A 14167-nucleotide genomic window follows, 5' to 3' on the forward strand; every position below is an offset into this window, starting at 1 on the left:
CTGCCTCTACTGCGTGGTCGGACTCCTTGGTGTGTGGTTTTCTTCTTCCACCCTGCGGAAGACACTGTTCTTATCTTTGTGCCCCCCCCCCCCCCCCCCCCGTGTAGATTCCTGGAGATAGCCACAGATATCTTCGGCGATGCTTTCACAACAAGGCCCAGCTGCCACGTACATGTTCTACCAGCATCGGCATAACAAGACCCGGTTGGTAGATGAATTGGGATGTGGACTGCTTGTTATCTAGGGCTGTGTCAGTGAAGTGCAAGAGCAGAAGAGGCTGATAATTGTCCTTTGGGAGTTCCCTTCTGAATAAGGAGGAATAGATAGCTAGATAGCTAGATATAACGCATTCAGGGCTGCCAGTTCACTGAAATGCCCTACTGAATCTTTAAAATTTGATTTAATTTCGTCACACACTGGATGCACAGCAGCGAGAATGACACTGCTATATAACCTGAAGGGTAGAGCAGAAATATTCAGCACTCTTAGACATGGCGCTTAATGGTGTCTGATGTTCACACTTAGCACTTGAGTCTGGCTTCTTGTATCGAAATCTCTTGAGGCACTGGGGCTTATGGCTTCGGAGAAACGAGACTGTGCTCCCGTTTTCTACTTATCCTCCTTTTGTGCCTCGTCTCAGCCAATGCGCTGTGCAGACATCCTGGAGAGTCCTTTGTGTCTCCACGACTTGAAGCGGTGACTTCGATTTTATGGGCCTGTTCCCAGAGCTTTAATAACATTAGAGTAAACATCACCTGCTAGCTGCATGAGATATTGTGAAATAGTTATATCCGCCAGCCAAGTGTTCTGGAAGCTTCCTCAGGGTGGCTGCACGGAATGGTTATGGGTGATGCCCAGCTGTCCCAGTTCCTGTGTACTCCTAAGAAATATTATGGAACCTGGACACATGAAGCAAGCTCTGGAATCCCTGGTTAACACTTTAGGAAGTTAACCCAGTGAGGCCCTCAGTCAAAAGCCAGGATTGAAGGAGCCAAATATTTCGGACTTGGAAAGGCCGGGACTTTTTTCCTTGTGGTAGCAAGCCACTTTTCAAACCCTGCTTAGTCTTAAGGACTCCTTGCCACAAAGCATGAGAGAAGGACCACCAGTGAAGTAGCCCAGAACCAGAGCCCCCCCTTGTTTCTGTCAAAGACTAGGGCTTTTTAAGAAATTAGCTGGCGCTTGTCCCTACTTCTCCCTGGACTAGTTGGCCAAATGCTCCATCATCCCCTTACTATGATGCCATCTTTATGCTTCTTTCAGCCTGGACCAATGCCAGGTCCAGGACATGGCAGGTAGCTGATCATTTTCCCCCTCAGCTCAATTTCCACGTCCAAAAAACAAGCACAGGGATGAAAGCTAATCCCCCCTAGCTGGGTGGTTTGGGGAGTCCAGGGAAGAAGCTTGTGATGGCAAAGGGGCCTTTGGGGCTCGAGGAAGGGGATTGGCCACTTTGATGTTGAAAATGACAAGTCCTAGAAAAATGCCAGTGATTCTGGGCATTATGCAGATTCGTGACCATGGATATTCAGTTCTACAAACCCTTTTTGCGGGTAACAAATGCTCATTTCTCAAGGAGAAACTATGCAGTGCTTTTGTAATGCTAAATGATGGAATTCTTCTGAGTCATTTCCTATTTAAAATGAAGCACACAATTAAGGGTCCAGTAAGCTTACATTAGCTCCTTCCTAATCGTGTTTATGAAATCAAGACCAAGCCCTGGGAAATTCTGCTCTCTCTGCCAACCTTCTCAATTCTCTGGACTGAATTGTCCATTCCCAACTTAAACACAATTAAACAAACTAATCTGCATTGACATTAAACAGAGATTAAACCCCTGTTTAAATTGGCGTTCCACATCCTGATTACAGGGAAACCAGGTTAGCATCAACTAGGATTAAGGCCACTGCACCATTTCCCCAAACCCTGCCTGAGGTGAGAGGAGGAGGATTCTCTCCAAGAAAGTCCATCTCTGCTGGATCTCGATTTCCTAATCCCAGTGAAGAGGTCGCTCTAACATACGACGAACCCTCAGCAATAAAATTTGCTTCAGATTTGCTTTCCTGACATTACCATGGCCCTACCATTGAACTCTCATGGGAAATTAAATATGGGAAAAGGATGGTGTCTCCTCCCGACGCATTCCCAGTAAGCACCAGCCATAGCGAACATGGCACTTTCGTACGTGTGCTAGACACAGGGGCTGGCAGGGGGAATGACAAACTACCCCGCCTCGCCACCTTCTGAGGGCAAACCCCCAAGTCAGGATGGAAGTTGGCAATTTCAGCTGAACCGTGGGTCGCATTCTTTCCAGATCGCACTTATATCGTCCGCCCTCCTGAGGACAGCACTGTTATTAAGGGAACAACAGCGATGCTGCGGTGTGAAGCTGCTCATGACCCAAGAATTTCAATCAGGTTAGTCGTGTCTGCAGTTGCTTGTGTGGTTTATTTGAACTCAATTTTACAAGCCACCAGCTTAGGGGTGAGGTGCGCGCCTTCCGTGCGCTAGAATCTGCACTGGTATCCCCAGCGACAGTGTCCTAAGGTTGTAGGTTGCGCCATTAATCATGCCAAGTCCTCTTTATTTTTCCACTTCAACCTTATATATTATTTACAATGAGCTGCGTTCCACTTCATGACTTCAATACAACTTCCCATGATTTACTGTCAAGGTTAATACAATATCAATAAAAGTGACTTGTCAAAAGCTGATACTTAATGAGAATAAAACACGAAGCAATTTAAGGGGATTGTAGGAGCAGTTATGGAGAGGGTCCTGAACATTCCTGGAAGTGTCATTTCTGCTCCTGAAAAAAATAACAAATTCAACCCTGAAGAATGGAAAGGACAACATTCCTTTAGATTGTCATGCTCTACACCTGGGAATTAGAGGAATCCCTCCTCTTTTTCTTTGACAAGAGGAACGTGTACATAAATGAAAACTAGCGCAGATGGAAAAGAGAACACCCAGCAAGAGGTGCCACAAGTTCCCTTTAGAAAATGTTAAACAATGTCATTTGTGTAAAGGAGAAAGGAAATGCATCTCAACTTGCATAAAGAGAACGGCATCTTAGAAGATGTTTTTCTTGTAAGTGCCAGTAGGTTTATGAATATGAGTTCCGCTACAGATGCTATTAAGTAGTTCTGTTCTAGAAATCATAACATGGAAATCACTTTCAGGGAAAAACATGGAATGGATCCTAAATAAAATACTGGGACTATTTAATGCTAAGTATAATTAGCATTTATGCAGTGTACTTCAGGTGTTGGAAATGTTTCACGTACTCTGCCTTCATAATCCTTGAAACAGCTGTGTAAGTTGGCCCAAGATATATTCCCATAACCACAGCAAACGCACTGCTTGCTCCTTGCAATTTATACTTGATTCATTGCCCTTTGTAGTAAATATTTCCCACCCTCCCTGGGTCTTGAAATGGCACCTTTAATACATCTTTCAGGGGATTGGGGCCAATATATGCTGGATTGAGGGTTAGGAAGGTACATAGGGAGGAAATGGGATATACTGTTGATCATCAGAGGGACACAGAAGGAAGATCTGTGGTGTGTGTGTGTTGGTACTGTACAAAAAGCTGTTCTTTTCTGTCTCTGGTGAACTACATCCTCAAGAAATGGAATAAACATTTGGGTTCCCGAACCAGGTCTGGCAGTTTTGGAAACTGAGGCCCAGGCTGCTCAGAAGGCTTTTGGGGAGCCAAACACAGACAGTGTTTATCCGTCTAAGAAAGTCTTCCCCAGCCTGGTGCCCTGCAGCTGTTTTGTACAGGGAAAGCTTGCGGGGTGGGGAAGTCCAGTCTAGGGCGTGTGCTAAGAGCCACAACAACACAGCTGAGGAGGGACGTGTCCTTGTCCCTTGCCTTTGTGGAACTCAGCAAGCAAGCAGAACACCAGCGTGGCTCAGGCTTGCAATCCAGCCTTCAAACCTGCTTTGTTAAAAAAAATCAATGGGAAATTTCCCATTGATTCTAAGGAATAGGACTGTACCCTTCATCTTGAACTATTGCACATTTTATTAGTCTTGCAGCCCTGTCAGACATTCACTGCATCCAAGGAGCCCTTGGAAGACTGCTAGCCAGCATCACTGTTGTACCTAATTATTTAGCTCTGTTTTTACCATGTAATTTCAACGCTTGATATTTCATCATTTTTAATGAAACAGACAGCTGAGTTTAACAGTCTGAAATACTGTGACAATCAGGTATGTTTGGAAGAAGGACAACGTTATCATAAATCCATCTAGCAGCTCCCGAATCGCCATTGAGAAAGATGGCACCCTTATAATTAGCCAGACGTGGTCCGGTGACATCGGGGACTACACGTGCGAAGTGACTTCCTTTGGAGGAAACGACTCCAGAGTGGCTCGGATGGAAGTCATGTGAGTATTTCAGTGGCAGGCAGCTTTGTGTAATACTGTTCACTGTTGATATTTGCCTGTTATTTTGCATCTCTTTCTAAAAAAACAATCCCCTCTTTTGTTTGTTGTGAGAAACACAGTCAGTTATTTATTTTCTACATGTACTATATCCTCTTTTTTCTTCCACGAACCCCAAAGTGTGAATACCTCTCCCCTGGTTTATTCTTACAGCAACTCTGCCAGGCAGATGAAGCTGAGCTCAAAGTCGTGCCATAGGATTCACGGCCAAGGGGAGGCTTTCATTCAGGCACCCCCAGTCCCGCTCTGGCACTCCAACCATGTCACAACTTGAGTTCTCTGACTGGCAATAATATATTTTTCTCCAGTGGCGTTTAAGCTCAGATTAGATTCGTCCCCTTTAAAACCACTCCTCGGGGGTTGTTCTCCCCATGCAGGCAGAGGCGGTGCCTGATCTGCCGCCACCCTCTTCACTCCAACTTCCCCTGCTGATGGGGAAGGTCAACCGTGAGCCTGCCTGCTGCTGAACGCCATTATAGTGGCCCCGGGAACCCTGGGTCCCTTCTCGGGCTTCCCAGTGCCACATGCGACCAATCTTTCCAGTGTTTCCCAGCCGGCCTGTGGGTGCCTCTCCATCCACCCTTGGCAACTGGAATTTGCAGCGCCCGGAGAAAGACAGTGAGTGATGTGCTCTCCATGCTGCCGCTTCACAGAAGAGGCACTTACCTGGGTGGCAGTGGCGGAGAGGCGGGCCCAGTTCCACCCTTGGCTCCATCACACACGCCATGCACGGATCGGCACACGCCATAGCTGGGTTCTCACCATCTCCCTCCTCTCCACCTTCTGAGTGGGAAGAGCCCCACGAATCAAGCTGTCATGCATTAGCCACCCCCCCCGGAGTCTGTCCAGGGTTTGGGACCTTCCGTGGGGGCCCTTCCCTTGCTTTGGCTGCCCTCAGAGGGTGGCTCAGCTGGTCAGCCGGAGGGGTCCCAGCCTCTGAATCACCCGGCCGAGGGAGGGAAGCCGCTTGGCTCCCTCGTTTCCGTTCAAGCAGGCCTCGGCCATGCAAGGTGTCTGCTGCTGGAGCTGCCAGGCTGGAACTTGCTATTTATTTGAATTGTGCTTTCGATCTAGCTGATTTGTGTTGTTTCATTCATGGGCCTGATCATTGTTAGCCACCTTGTTGCCCCTTTCCTCTTTTCTTCACTATTTTTCCCTTTTGCGGAAAGGTAGGAGTATAAAGTCAAATAACGCTTTGGCACACGTTCCTCCCTCAGCGTAGGGACTGAGTTGCCTCTATCCTTGCAGCGTGTGAATCCATCTCCCACTGCTGCCATTAATTTTTAACTTGGTTGACTTATGATTTTGACGCACTGTCTTCCCATATTAATCTTCTTCCTTCCTTCCTTCCTTCCTTCCTTCCTTCCTTCCTTCCTTCCTTTCAAGTTGCCCTCAGAATATGATATTCAGCATCACGTACTGTGAGTTTTGGAGGCATGGTTTGCCTCTCTCCCTCTCCGCATTTCGTTTAATGGTCAGTTAAGGGCACAGGCCCATCCACTTGCAGGCATCCAGCAAAGGCAGACTTACCGGAGCCCTGCCCCCCTCTCTGCATCTTTGCTGCATGGGCTCCTCTGCCAGTCTAGCTGTGGCACATTGGAGAGGCAGTGAAGGAGGCTGGATCAACTTCAGAGCATCTGCTATCCCCCGGTCTCCTTCCCTCCCCACCTTCCAAAATGCCCCTTTCGTGACCTGGGAGAACAGCTGGGGAAGTGACTGCAGCCCTCACCCGTCCCGTGCTAGTTGGGAGGGGAAGGGGAAGGGGGAGGGACAGGGGGACAGAGGCCCACCTCCCAGCACTGAAAGCAGATAACCGTCTCTGACCTCAGGAGGGGAATCCAAAAAATTCTGTAGATACTATGTAAGGGTTGTAGCTACGCTCCCTAATTTATTTCCCATTTGTCCACCAGAAATACCACTCAATAATAATAAGAGCTCATAGCAGAACAAAGATTAAAAATTAATTAGAATCTGATAGTTAAAGGCAAATAAATTAAGCACTGTAATAAAAGAAATAAATAGCACCCAACCATGGGAACATGTCCAAAGATACAGTTCTTAACCAGTTTCAAGGCTGAAACCCCATATATTTTTACACTTGCATGGAAAACACTTATTTTCATACGTATGTGTCAAGCACTGCAGACTGGTACTCCTCTCCGAGAAATGCAAAATTCAGTGAACCTCTAAATTCCAATTCACAGATGGCCTGGGGACATGCCAACTGGGCCATTTCAGTGCAGAATTCTCAAGGAATGAATTTCTAGATCAACCCAATTAGCCTAAATAGCTGAACCTTGACCTCTGACTGGATATTAATTAGTCTCTTGCTTTCCATACATTTGTGCCTTTCAGAGGAAAGGTTTCCTCTTCGCTTGGTGGAATTTGTAATAATGGTTGTGCGTGCTCATTACAAACAGTCTATGGGATTTCTTGATTTCTCCATTGATTCAGATCAATTATGTTAATTGCACAAACACATTTATCCTGCCCAGCTGATCTTGCTGTAGCTGGCCAAATTCCACACCAGCTCATACAGTGCAGCTTGAACTCTGATTTCAGCTGTAAAGGAAGCCAGCCAAGGCCAAGGTATGTGTGACGTTGCCTTCTCCAGTAAGAGAGGTTGAGAACAGCTACATGCGATGGCGACATAGGTAAGGCGCAAGTAAGCATAAGTAACACAATCTAACATGTGTTAGATTGAAGCCTGGCCACATGATGAGTTGCATCTTCGCCCATTTTCTCCTGATAATGCAGTGAAAGCTCACACCTGGAGAACTGACTGAAAGCTCAGGGAACCTGGGGCAACATGAGGCAGAATCAGGAGACTCTGCTCTCTTGACCAGTCAAAGGCAGAAGGATGAGCGCTTGGTGTGAGTGTCTATATAACTGCTTCCAGGGTGCTCTGCTGCCTTCTGTTCACAGCTGCTGCTGTTCCACATTGCTGTATTATCAAAAGGACCTCGTGGGGTCAAGGGCAAAGGCCTTGGTCCAAGCCTGCTTCTGGCTGAGTTCTGAGAGAGGCAGGCAAGGATCCGACAGGCCAGAATGCAAGAGGACAAGGCTGAGTCAAGGATCGGCCACCCTAGTTGCCTCGCTGGAAGAAATGAAGCAAGAACTGATTAGGCTGTGTTTTCTGTGTATGCCTGGCTCAAGCCAAGGACTCCTTGGTGGAGCAAAGCGTCCCTTCTCTTCATGAAGAGCTGGGCTTGACCGTGATTACCCATATGAACGGCTCCCCATGAAATGAAGAGACAGCTGCATTGCTCGCTCTTTGCGGGCTGAACTGATCCTGAGCACTGATGGAAACGCAGTGCAAGAGAGCAGGCAGTGTTCTGGAGCCAGGGGCAGTAATATTTTAATGCAATAATATTTTACAGTAAACCTGCATGCTAATATTTTTTGATATAGCATCGGTTCCTGCTCACTGATCACACTTAATCTTTCCCTGAGAAGATGCCTGAGGCGGCTTCTTCAACGCTGCTGTATAACATGTTCATTTCTTGGGTTTTGTTGCATTCATCTTGGTTTTATTACAGCATCACCTCTTCCGTGCCAGGCCTAGATTGAATTCTGTTTTAAACCATCTATTTTTACTTTCTCTCCTTCAACTCTTTTCCAGGAGTGCATTCATACTCCTGGTTGCGTTACTCCAAAGCAAAGAAGGCAAGTCCAAACACACTGCAGCTTCCAGTGCTTAATTTGTTGTCTTCTGGGTCTCTCTGTAGACTTTGGGAATCAGCTGTGTGCGGCTTCATAATGTCGGTGTTGTAACCAGAATGCCATTGTGTGTTGATTTGCACACAAATGACAAACTGTTTATAAGTGTGAAGGTTCTCCTGAACTCTCCTCTTCTTCTCTGGTCCACTGACCAGAGGCCTTAGCAGGTGACTTTTGGGGCCCTCCCAACTGGGCTTATACTAAGCGGAGCCCGGTCCCTTCTGCTTCCAAGCATTTTTTTCCACCGCCGAGCTGTGGCCCCCGCCCCACAGCTTGAGTTTTCAGGGTTGTTGCCTGGCATGGCCCTAGGTGGCTTTCCTGTGTCTCCCGTGGCCCACAGTTTGTACTCTGGCTTATTTTCTTCCTTAACATCCTAAAAGTAAAGCAACCAATGGTGATCACTGGGACAAAATCTGGGGGCCTTAATCCCAGCCCTCAGATGACCACCCAGGAAGGGCCAGGTGATGGTGATTGTAGCTACCTGGCCTGGTGCCCACACTAGAACCAGCAGGGGTATCCAGAAGCTTGAAATAAAAGACGCACGTCCTCAGAGTCATTAAAATCAGAGTTAGCAAATGTTTTGAATTTTTTTTTTTTTTGTTTCTTTGTTTTTGCTCTAGCATATCAGGATCGGGGGTGAAGGGGGAAGGACGTGACTGTCTGGACAAAATGTCTGTCCACCCTTGCACAACCATGACAGCCAGGGTCTAAAATTACCTACCTGCACCACTGTCAAATGATGGGGACCGTTGCACCCATCTCTATCCCCAAGGGCTCGCTCTTCTGCTGCCTGAAGAATGCTTGGAGCTGTAGGACTTTTTCCTGCCTGAGCAGGCACAGAATTGCATCCAAGGATGTCTCAGAAAAAGGAGAGGGCCAGGTGTGAGCAGAGTGTTAGCAACGTGAATGATGTCAGCTTAAATTTCTCCATTATTAAGTGAAAGTTAATAATAGTGATTGTCCTAGATGCATAGTAGCAAAACTCTAAATGACACCCTGTTAAAAAACCGTCTTGTTGTGGATTCTATCTCTCTCTCTATTCCTCAAATTGCATCGACGGCCTCTTACCATTTGTACCCTTTTTATTTGCATGTTTCATCTAAGTGAGAACAATTGGGAAGAAGTGAGGCAGAAAGCAGATTATCTTTTCCACACAATAGAGAAGGTTTTTAGTAATTTCCAGCCTCTCTGGTGGGCTATTATCCAGGAAAGAAAAATTACTGCTGCATCCAAATTTACCTGCAGTGGGGGAAATACACACACATGCACAAACACAAAAGAAAAGGGGGAAGTCTCTTCTCATCAAACGCATAACCTTATCTTGAGCCCATGTTTTCAAATGTCAGATCCTTTTCTTTTCCTTATGCCATCTGCGGAGGAGAAGCTAGTGTCATGTAAATGAAACTGGAAGCGTCTTCTCTATAACATCTCTTAAATCTGTATTCATGTAAAATGATACGAAGGTATAACCAAGAAAGGTCCAATATTATGGAGAGCTTTGCTGTTATTACAGTGAAATCGGTCCAGGAGCATGGCTCTGCGGTTAGACCCCTGCTGTGCCCGCCGTCTCCACCCCTGGCGACTGGGGCAGGCAGGGTGGGGAGGGTGCCCTAGTCTGGACTCCTGAGGAGCCACGGTCAGTGCTGAAAAGCATGGACCAGTTGCCCCACGGTATAGAGTCTTGCATAGCTGCGTTTTCAATCTCAGAAAAGGAGAAACCAAGAAGAACATTTCTAACATCTTATTTATTTATTTATTTATTTAGAATTTTTGTATGCCGTCCCATCACATAGCTTCGGGATGGCTTACATAAATAAATAAACATAATATAAATAGTACAAATAAACTCCAGATTCACCCTGGCTGCAGATTAAAACCTATAGATGATATTAAAAGTTGTTAAAATATTGTTTAAATAAAAAGGTCTTGGCCTGGTGCCGAAAAACAAATAACAGCACCAGGCAGACCTCTCCGGGGAACGCATTCCATAGGTGGGGTGCCACCGCAGAGAAAGCCCCTTAAAAGCATCTTGAACACTTTTGATGCACAGCCCAAAAATGCTGTTCGCCATGTATACATTCCCCCGAGGTCAATGGGACCACCTCACAGATCAGCATGCTTGGCCTTGGCGCCCAAGGGTTGACTTAGAACCTGGTGGCAGGTGCAGGTTGGCCTTCTTGGGGCCGCCACCAAGCAGAAGAGGGGAGGCTGGGATTTAGAGTGCCGAAAGGACAGGTGAGGGGAGCGATGCTTTTCACGTGTCGTGTGCTGCAGCAAAGCCCTACAGCCCGGATCTGGGGCTGCTGGCGGAGTGGTTGGGGGAAACGGGCCATCTTTGGTGTCCCCCTCCCACTCGCTGCTGCTGTGAATCCCAACCCCGCGCTGCTGGCTTGCAAATGTTTGGCAAAAGCGCACTTGCTGTTCTCCGCCACGAATCGCGTTCTGCTCTGACTTCGCCAGAGTTGGGAAACTGCCATCAAATATCTAACGCAGCCCTAAGTTATCAGGACTTGTTTGTTTATTAGCTCTTTAAGCCTAGCGTTCCTTCCTTGAACTGTGCCATTTACCGCAAGTCAAACTTCATGGCAGGCTTACTTTAGGAAGCCTTTTGTGACCAAGAAGGAAAGCCTTTTCTTTTCTTTTTCCAAATAAATTGACAAGGTTTGCTTAATCTCCCTTGCCTTCTTGGTAATCCTCTCTTCAGTCACAGACTCCCTAATTACCTGCTGTTGGGTTCTTTTTAATTTTCTCCCCCCACCCCCGCTATGCCGAGAAATCTTTCCAGAAACATGTCTGGTTTATTTCCCTTAGCAAATTGTTTGTTTTTAGCTAATTTTGTGAGCTATTCTGTGGATGTTTGCTGAGTAAATTTTTTCCGCTGCCCTCCGGCAATTATGAACTGTTTCTTAAACATAAGGGTATTTGTGCCCTCTGTGTATCTTCTTCCAGATCTGACACGGTTGTGGCAAAAGAGATAGCACAGTAAATAACATATAAGCTGTGCCATTAACCTTCACTATTTGAGACTGGTTTAAGGTTATTTATTGGGCAAATAATTAAGATTACTTTGTACAAATTAGCCGAACCAAAACAGGAGGGGAAGGGTGTATTTTGCAACGCTGCTCAATCCATGCAGTGCTTTGGGGGTGATTTTTCTACTTTGCAAAGGGGTGGGGTGTAGTTTGGGAATGTTAAGAAGAATTTGGCTGGGTGAGACCAAAGATGCATCACATCCAACTGCCTGCATCTCAGTTCCCATGCTACCCCGTTGTTCTCTACGCAGCAGTGATCAGCAACACGGTCTTCCAAACCAGAAAGTAGCATAGAAGCATCATTACCGTGGCAAAACAAGAAGACATTCATAGACTGTCCTGCATCCATTCCCTGTCTCCTTTACAAGCCAACTAAGGTGGTGGCCCTCACCTCTTTGCACAAGCTCTATTATGCTGAAGCTGCCCAACCAGGACTGACTTTGCGATGCGGGGGAGTAACTTAATGCATGTTAGCAAGAGGCCCCCATCAAGTTAATACTCCCCCATTGTGGACGGAGTTTTTGCCCAAACCTGGAGTTGCTTCCGAACCAAATTCCCCTCCTCCCTTCTCCTCCAAACAAAGCGAGCACCGCCTTCAGGGAGGTTCATGCTGCTTCTGTGCCACAGGATGGGAGTGCACCATATTACTTGACCAGTCTGCTCATTTGACTTTACTCTGAGATCCACTGAATAGGCAAACTGTCTCATAGGCAAAAGGCTTACTCTTTTCTAGAGAGGAGAGCGTTATAGTATTTATGAACATGCAACTGTGTATTTGTCATAGCTTCTCATCCTCTGCACTCACAGTAACGTCCCTGTTCCTTCACACAGTGTAGAAGCATTTGTTCATTTAAGATTAAGAACTGTTCATCTCCACCTTCGTGTACAAACGGGAGGCCAATATAGTTTCTCACGCAAGAACTCCTCTTCAGTTGTGAACCTTTCTAGTGAGAGAGACTCTTGCATGCTTTGCCTCTAGGGATATTAGTATGTAAGCATCATATATTTCTGGCAGTTACAGATTACTGAGGGCAACAGCTCACTGTACTTATATATTTCATGGCCTTACACATTAGTGCGTGAGGCAATTTAGCCAAGAGCACCGGTTAACTACTGGCCTGTCTTGGTGTTCTCTCTGAGCTAGTGCTGATACGGCGCAATTGATGTAAGGAACAAAATGAGTTTGTTACAACATATCCATTTTAATGAGTGTACTCTTTATTAATGAAGAGTGCTAAAGATCGCTTTAGACTGAGAAGTCAAAATTGATTGATGTTCCAGCACATTAATATTCCAATTTGTAGGAACTCTTGCAAGATAATCAGCCCAAGCCAAATCCTAAACAAGAACTTGCATTTAAACTCATGATGACCCAAAAGGGACATTAACTTCTGCAGTGCTTCTGCAAACAAGGATCAAGCCTCTTTTCCTAATGAGCCTAGACAAGACTGACATTCAGTGCTTCAGATGTCATGGAGTCTCTACACTTCCACTAAAGACAAGAATCTGAAATTGGCAGAAACAATTTCCTTCTAGATCAACTTTTTACTTAAGCAAAAGGTCAGGCACATGGGCCTCGCCTTGCTTAACAGCTCAGTTTCCAGTATCTGCAAAGTAACTTCAGGCACTTCTAAAATGGTAGAAAAAAACCAGCCCCAACCAGTCAACGCAGAAACTGACTTCTCTGTAGTACAACCACAGAGATGATTATTCTTTTTATTATTAATGAAATTACTGCATCACTTCCTACTGCAAAAAAGTGACTTCTCAATGTGACTTACAGACACAAATACAAAAATCCATAATTAATACAATGGGAGTAAACGAAAATCAACACAGGCTGCCATCAGCACAACAGTACAAATATAAACACCATAAAAAGGGCTGAGATGGCAGTGTGAGGAGTTTTACAATTTTCATAATAGTCTAAATGTCATCTTCCGCCCCTTCAAATGTTTTCTTCAGAGAGTAGCAAGGAAATGAAACGTGCCACTTACGGAGGAGAATTGCCCTGAGCTAGTTTAGTTTGCCCCCAGTGATGTCATCAATTCATGTTTCTTGACCGTCGAGATTCTCTCTGTGTGACAGTCCGTTAAGTTTCGCTCCATTATACCTCAATGTAATCTGCTCTTGGAGACAACATCTTGTCCGTTTTGAGGAGGAGGGTAAAAGAAGCTGCAGCCAGGAAGGAAATGTGCTGAAATAGTGATAGATTAGGAGAACAAATGGCAGCAACAGGCCCGAATAAAATGAACACTCTCACTCCACCACTTGGGACAGGGATACCTGACGAAGCATTTCTGCCAGCCACCATCTTCTTGGACAGTACATTCAACGTCTGGGTCCTTCCTCCTAATATCTTCTTCAAGGGTTGGCTGATGGAAACAAGAGGTCCCTGTCTCTGGAAGCCCCCATTATGGGGCAGTCTCCCCCCGCCCTGGGACCCATATGGCACCATCGTTGCGTTCAGCAGTAGGTCAAGTCTGCCTTCAGTGCCAAGGCATTTAACAGCTCTGAAGAGTACATATGTAGGGGTGGATTATGTCAGCTCTTTCTAATAGGCCTAGTAGTCTTAGTTTAATTGGTCTTAGTTGTTCAAGTCCCTTTTAAAAACCTCTGTAATGAAATTCTACAATTTGAGTGTTATCTATATTTTTGTATATTATGAATTGTTCTATGCTGTTCAGAGACCATCCGTTGTTGAGTAGCAGGGAAAACAAAAGAAAACATTTAAGGGTGAAGGTGAGCTAAAACAGCATGTTTGCACCAAAACCCAAAGCAGACAATCATTTGGTACAATCCTAGTACATACCTTGGGTCTGGACAGAATACAGCTTGAGAAAGTGTAATTTCCCATATTCCTGGATTTCCATTTATTTTGCCTCTGTCCCCACAGTTTGTAGGGTCATCTCTATTATTTTTGTCCTGTTGTAGAATTCCTCTGCAGCATCTGTTGCTTGAGT

The 14167-nt window shown here is 45.8% G+C and overlaps 1 protein-coding gene across 3 annotated transcripts in view; it reads left to right on the forward strand.

The window, feature by feature from the left end:
- Nucleotides 1-14167, forward strand: part of SDK1 (sidekick cell adhesion molecule 1) — a 482213-nt gene that overhangs the window by 293397 nt on the left and 174649 nt on the right. For all 3 annotated transcript variants that reach the window (XM_044433572.1, XM_044433573.1, XM_044433574.1), the window contains 2 exons: nucleotides 2315-2417; nucleotides 4219-4395. In XM_044433572.1, coding sequence (XP_044289507.1) covers nucleotides 2315-2417; nucleotides 4219-4395 — 280 coding nt within the window. The remainder of the gene's footprint in view (nucleotides 1-2314; nucleotides 2418-4218; nucleotides 4396-14167) is intronic.

The sequence above is a fragment of the Varanus komodoensis genome, unplaced genomic scaffold, assembly GCF_004798865.1.
Source record: "Varanus komodoensis strain SLA01 unplaced genomic scaffold, ASM479886v1 scaffold26, whole genome shotgun sequence".
In the NCBI taxonomy this organism is placed as follows: domain Eukaryota; kingdom Metazoa; phylum Chordata; class Lepidosauria; order Squamata; family Varanidae; genus Varanus; species Varanus komodoensis.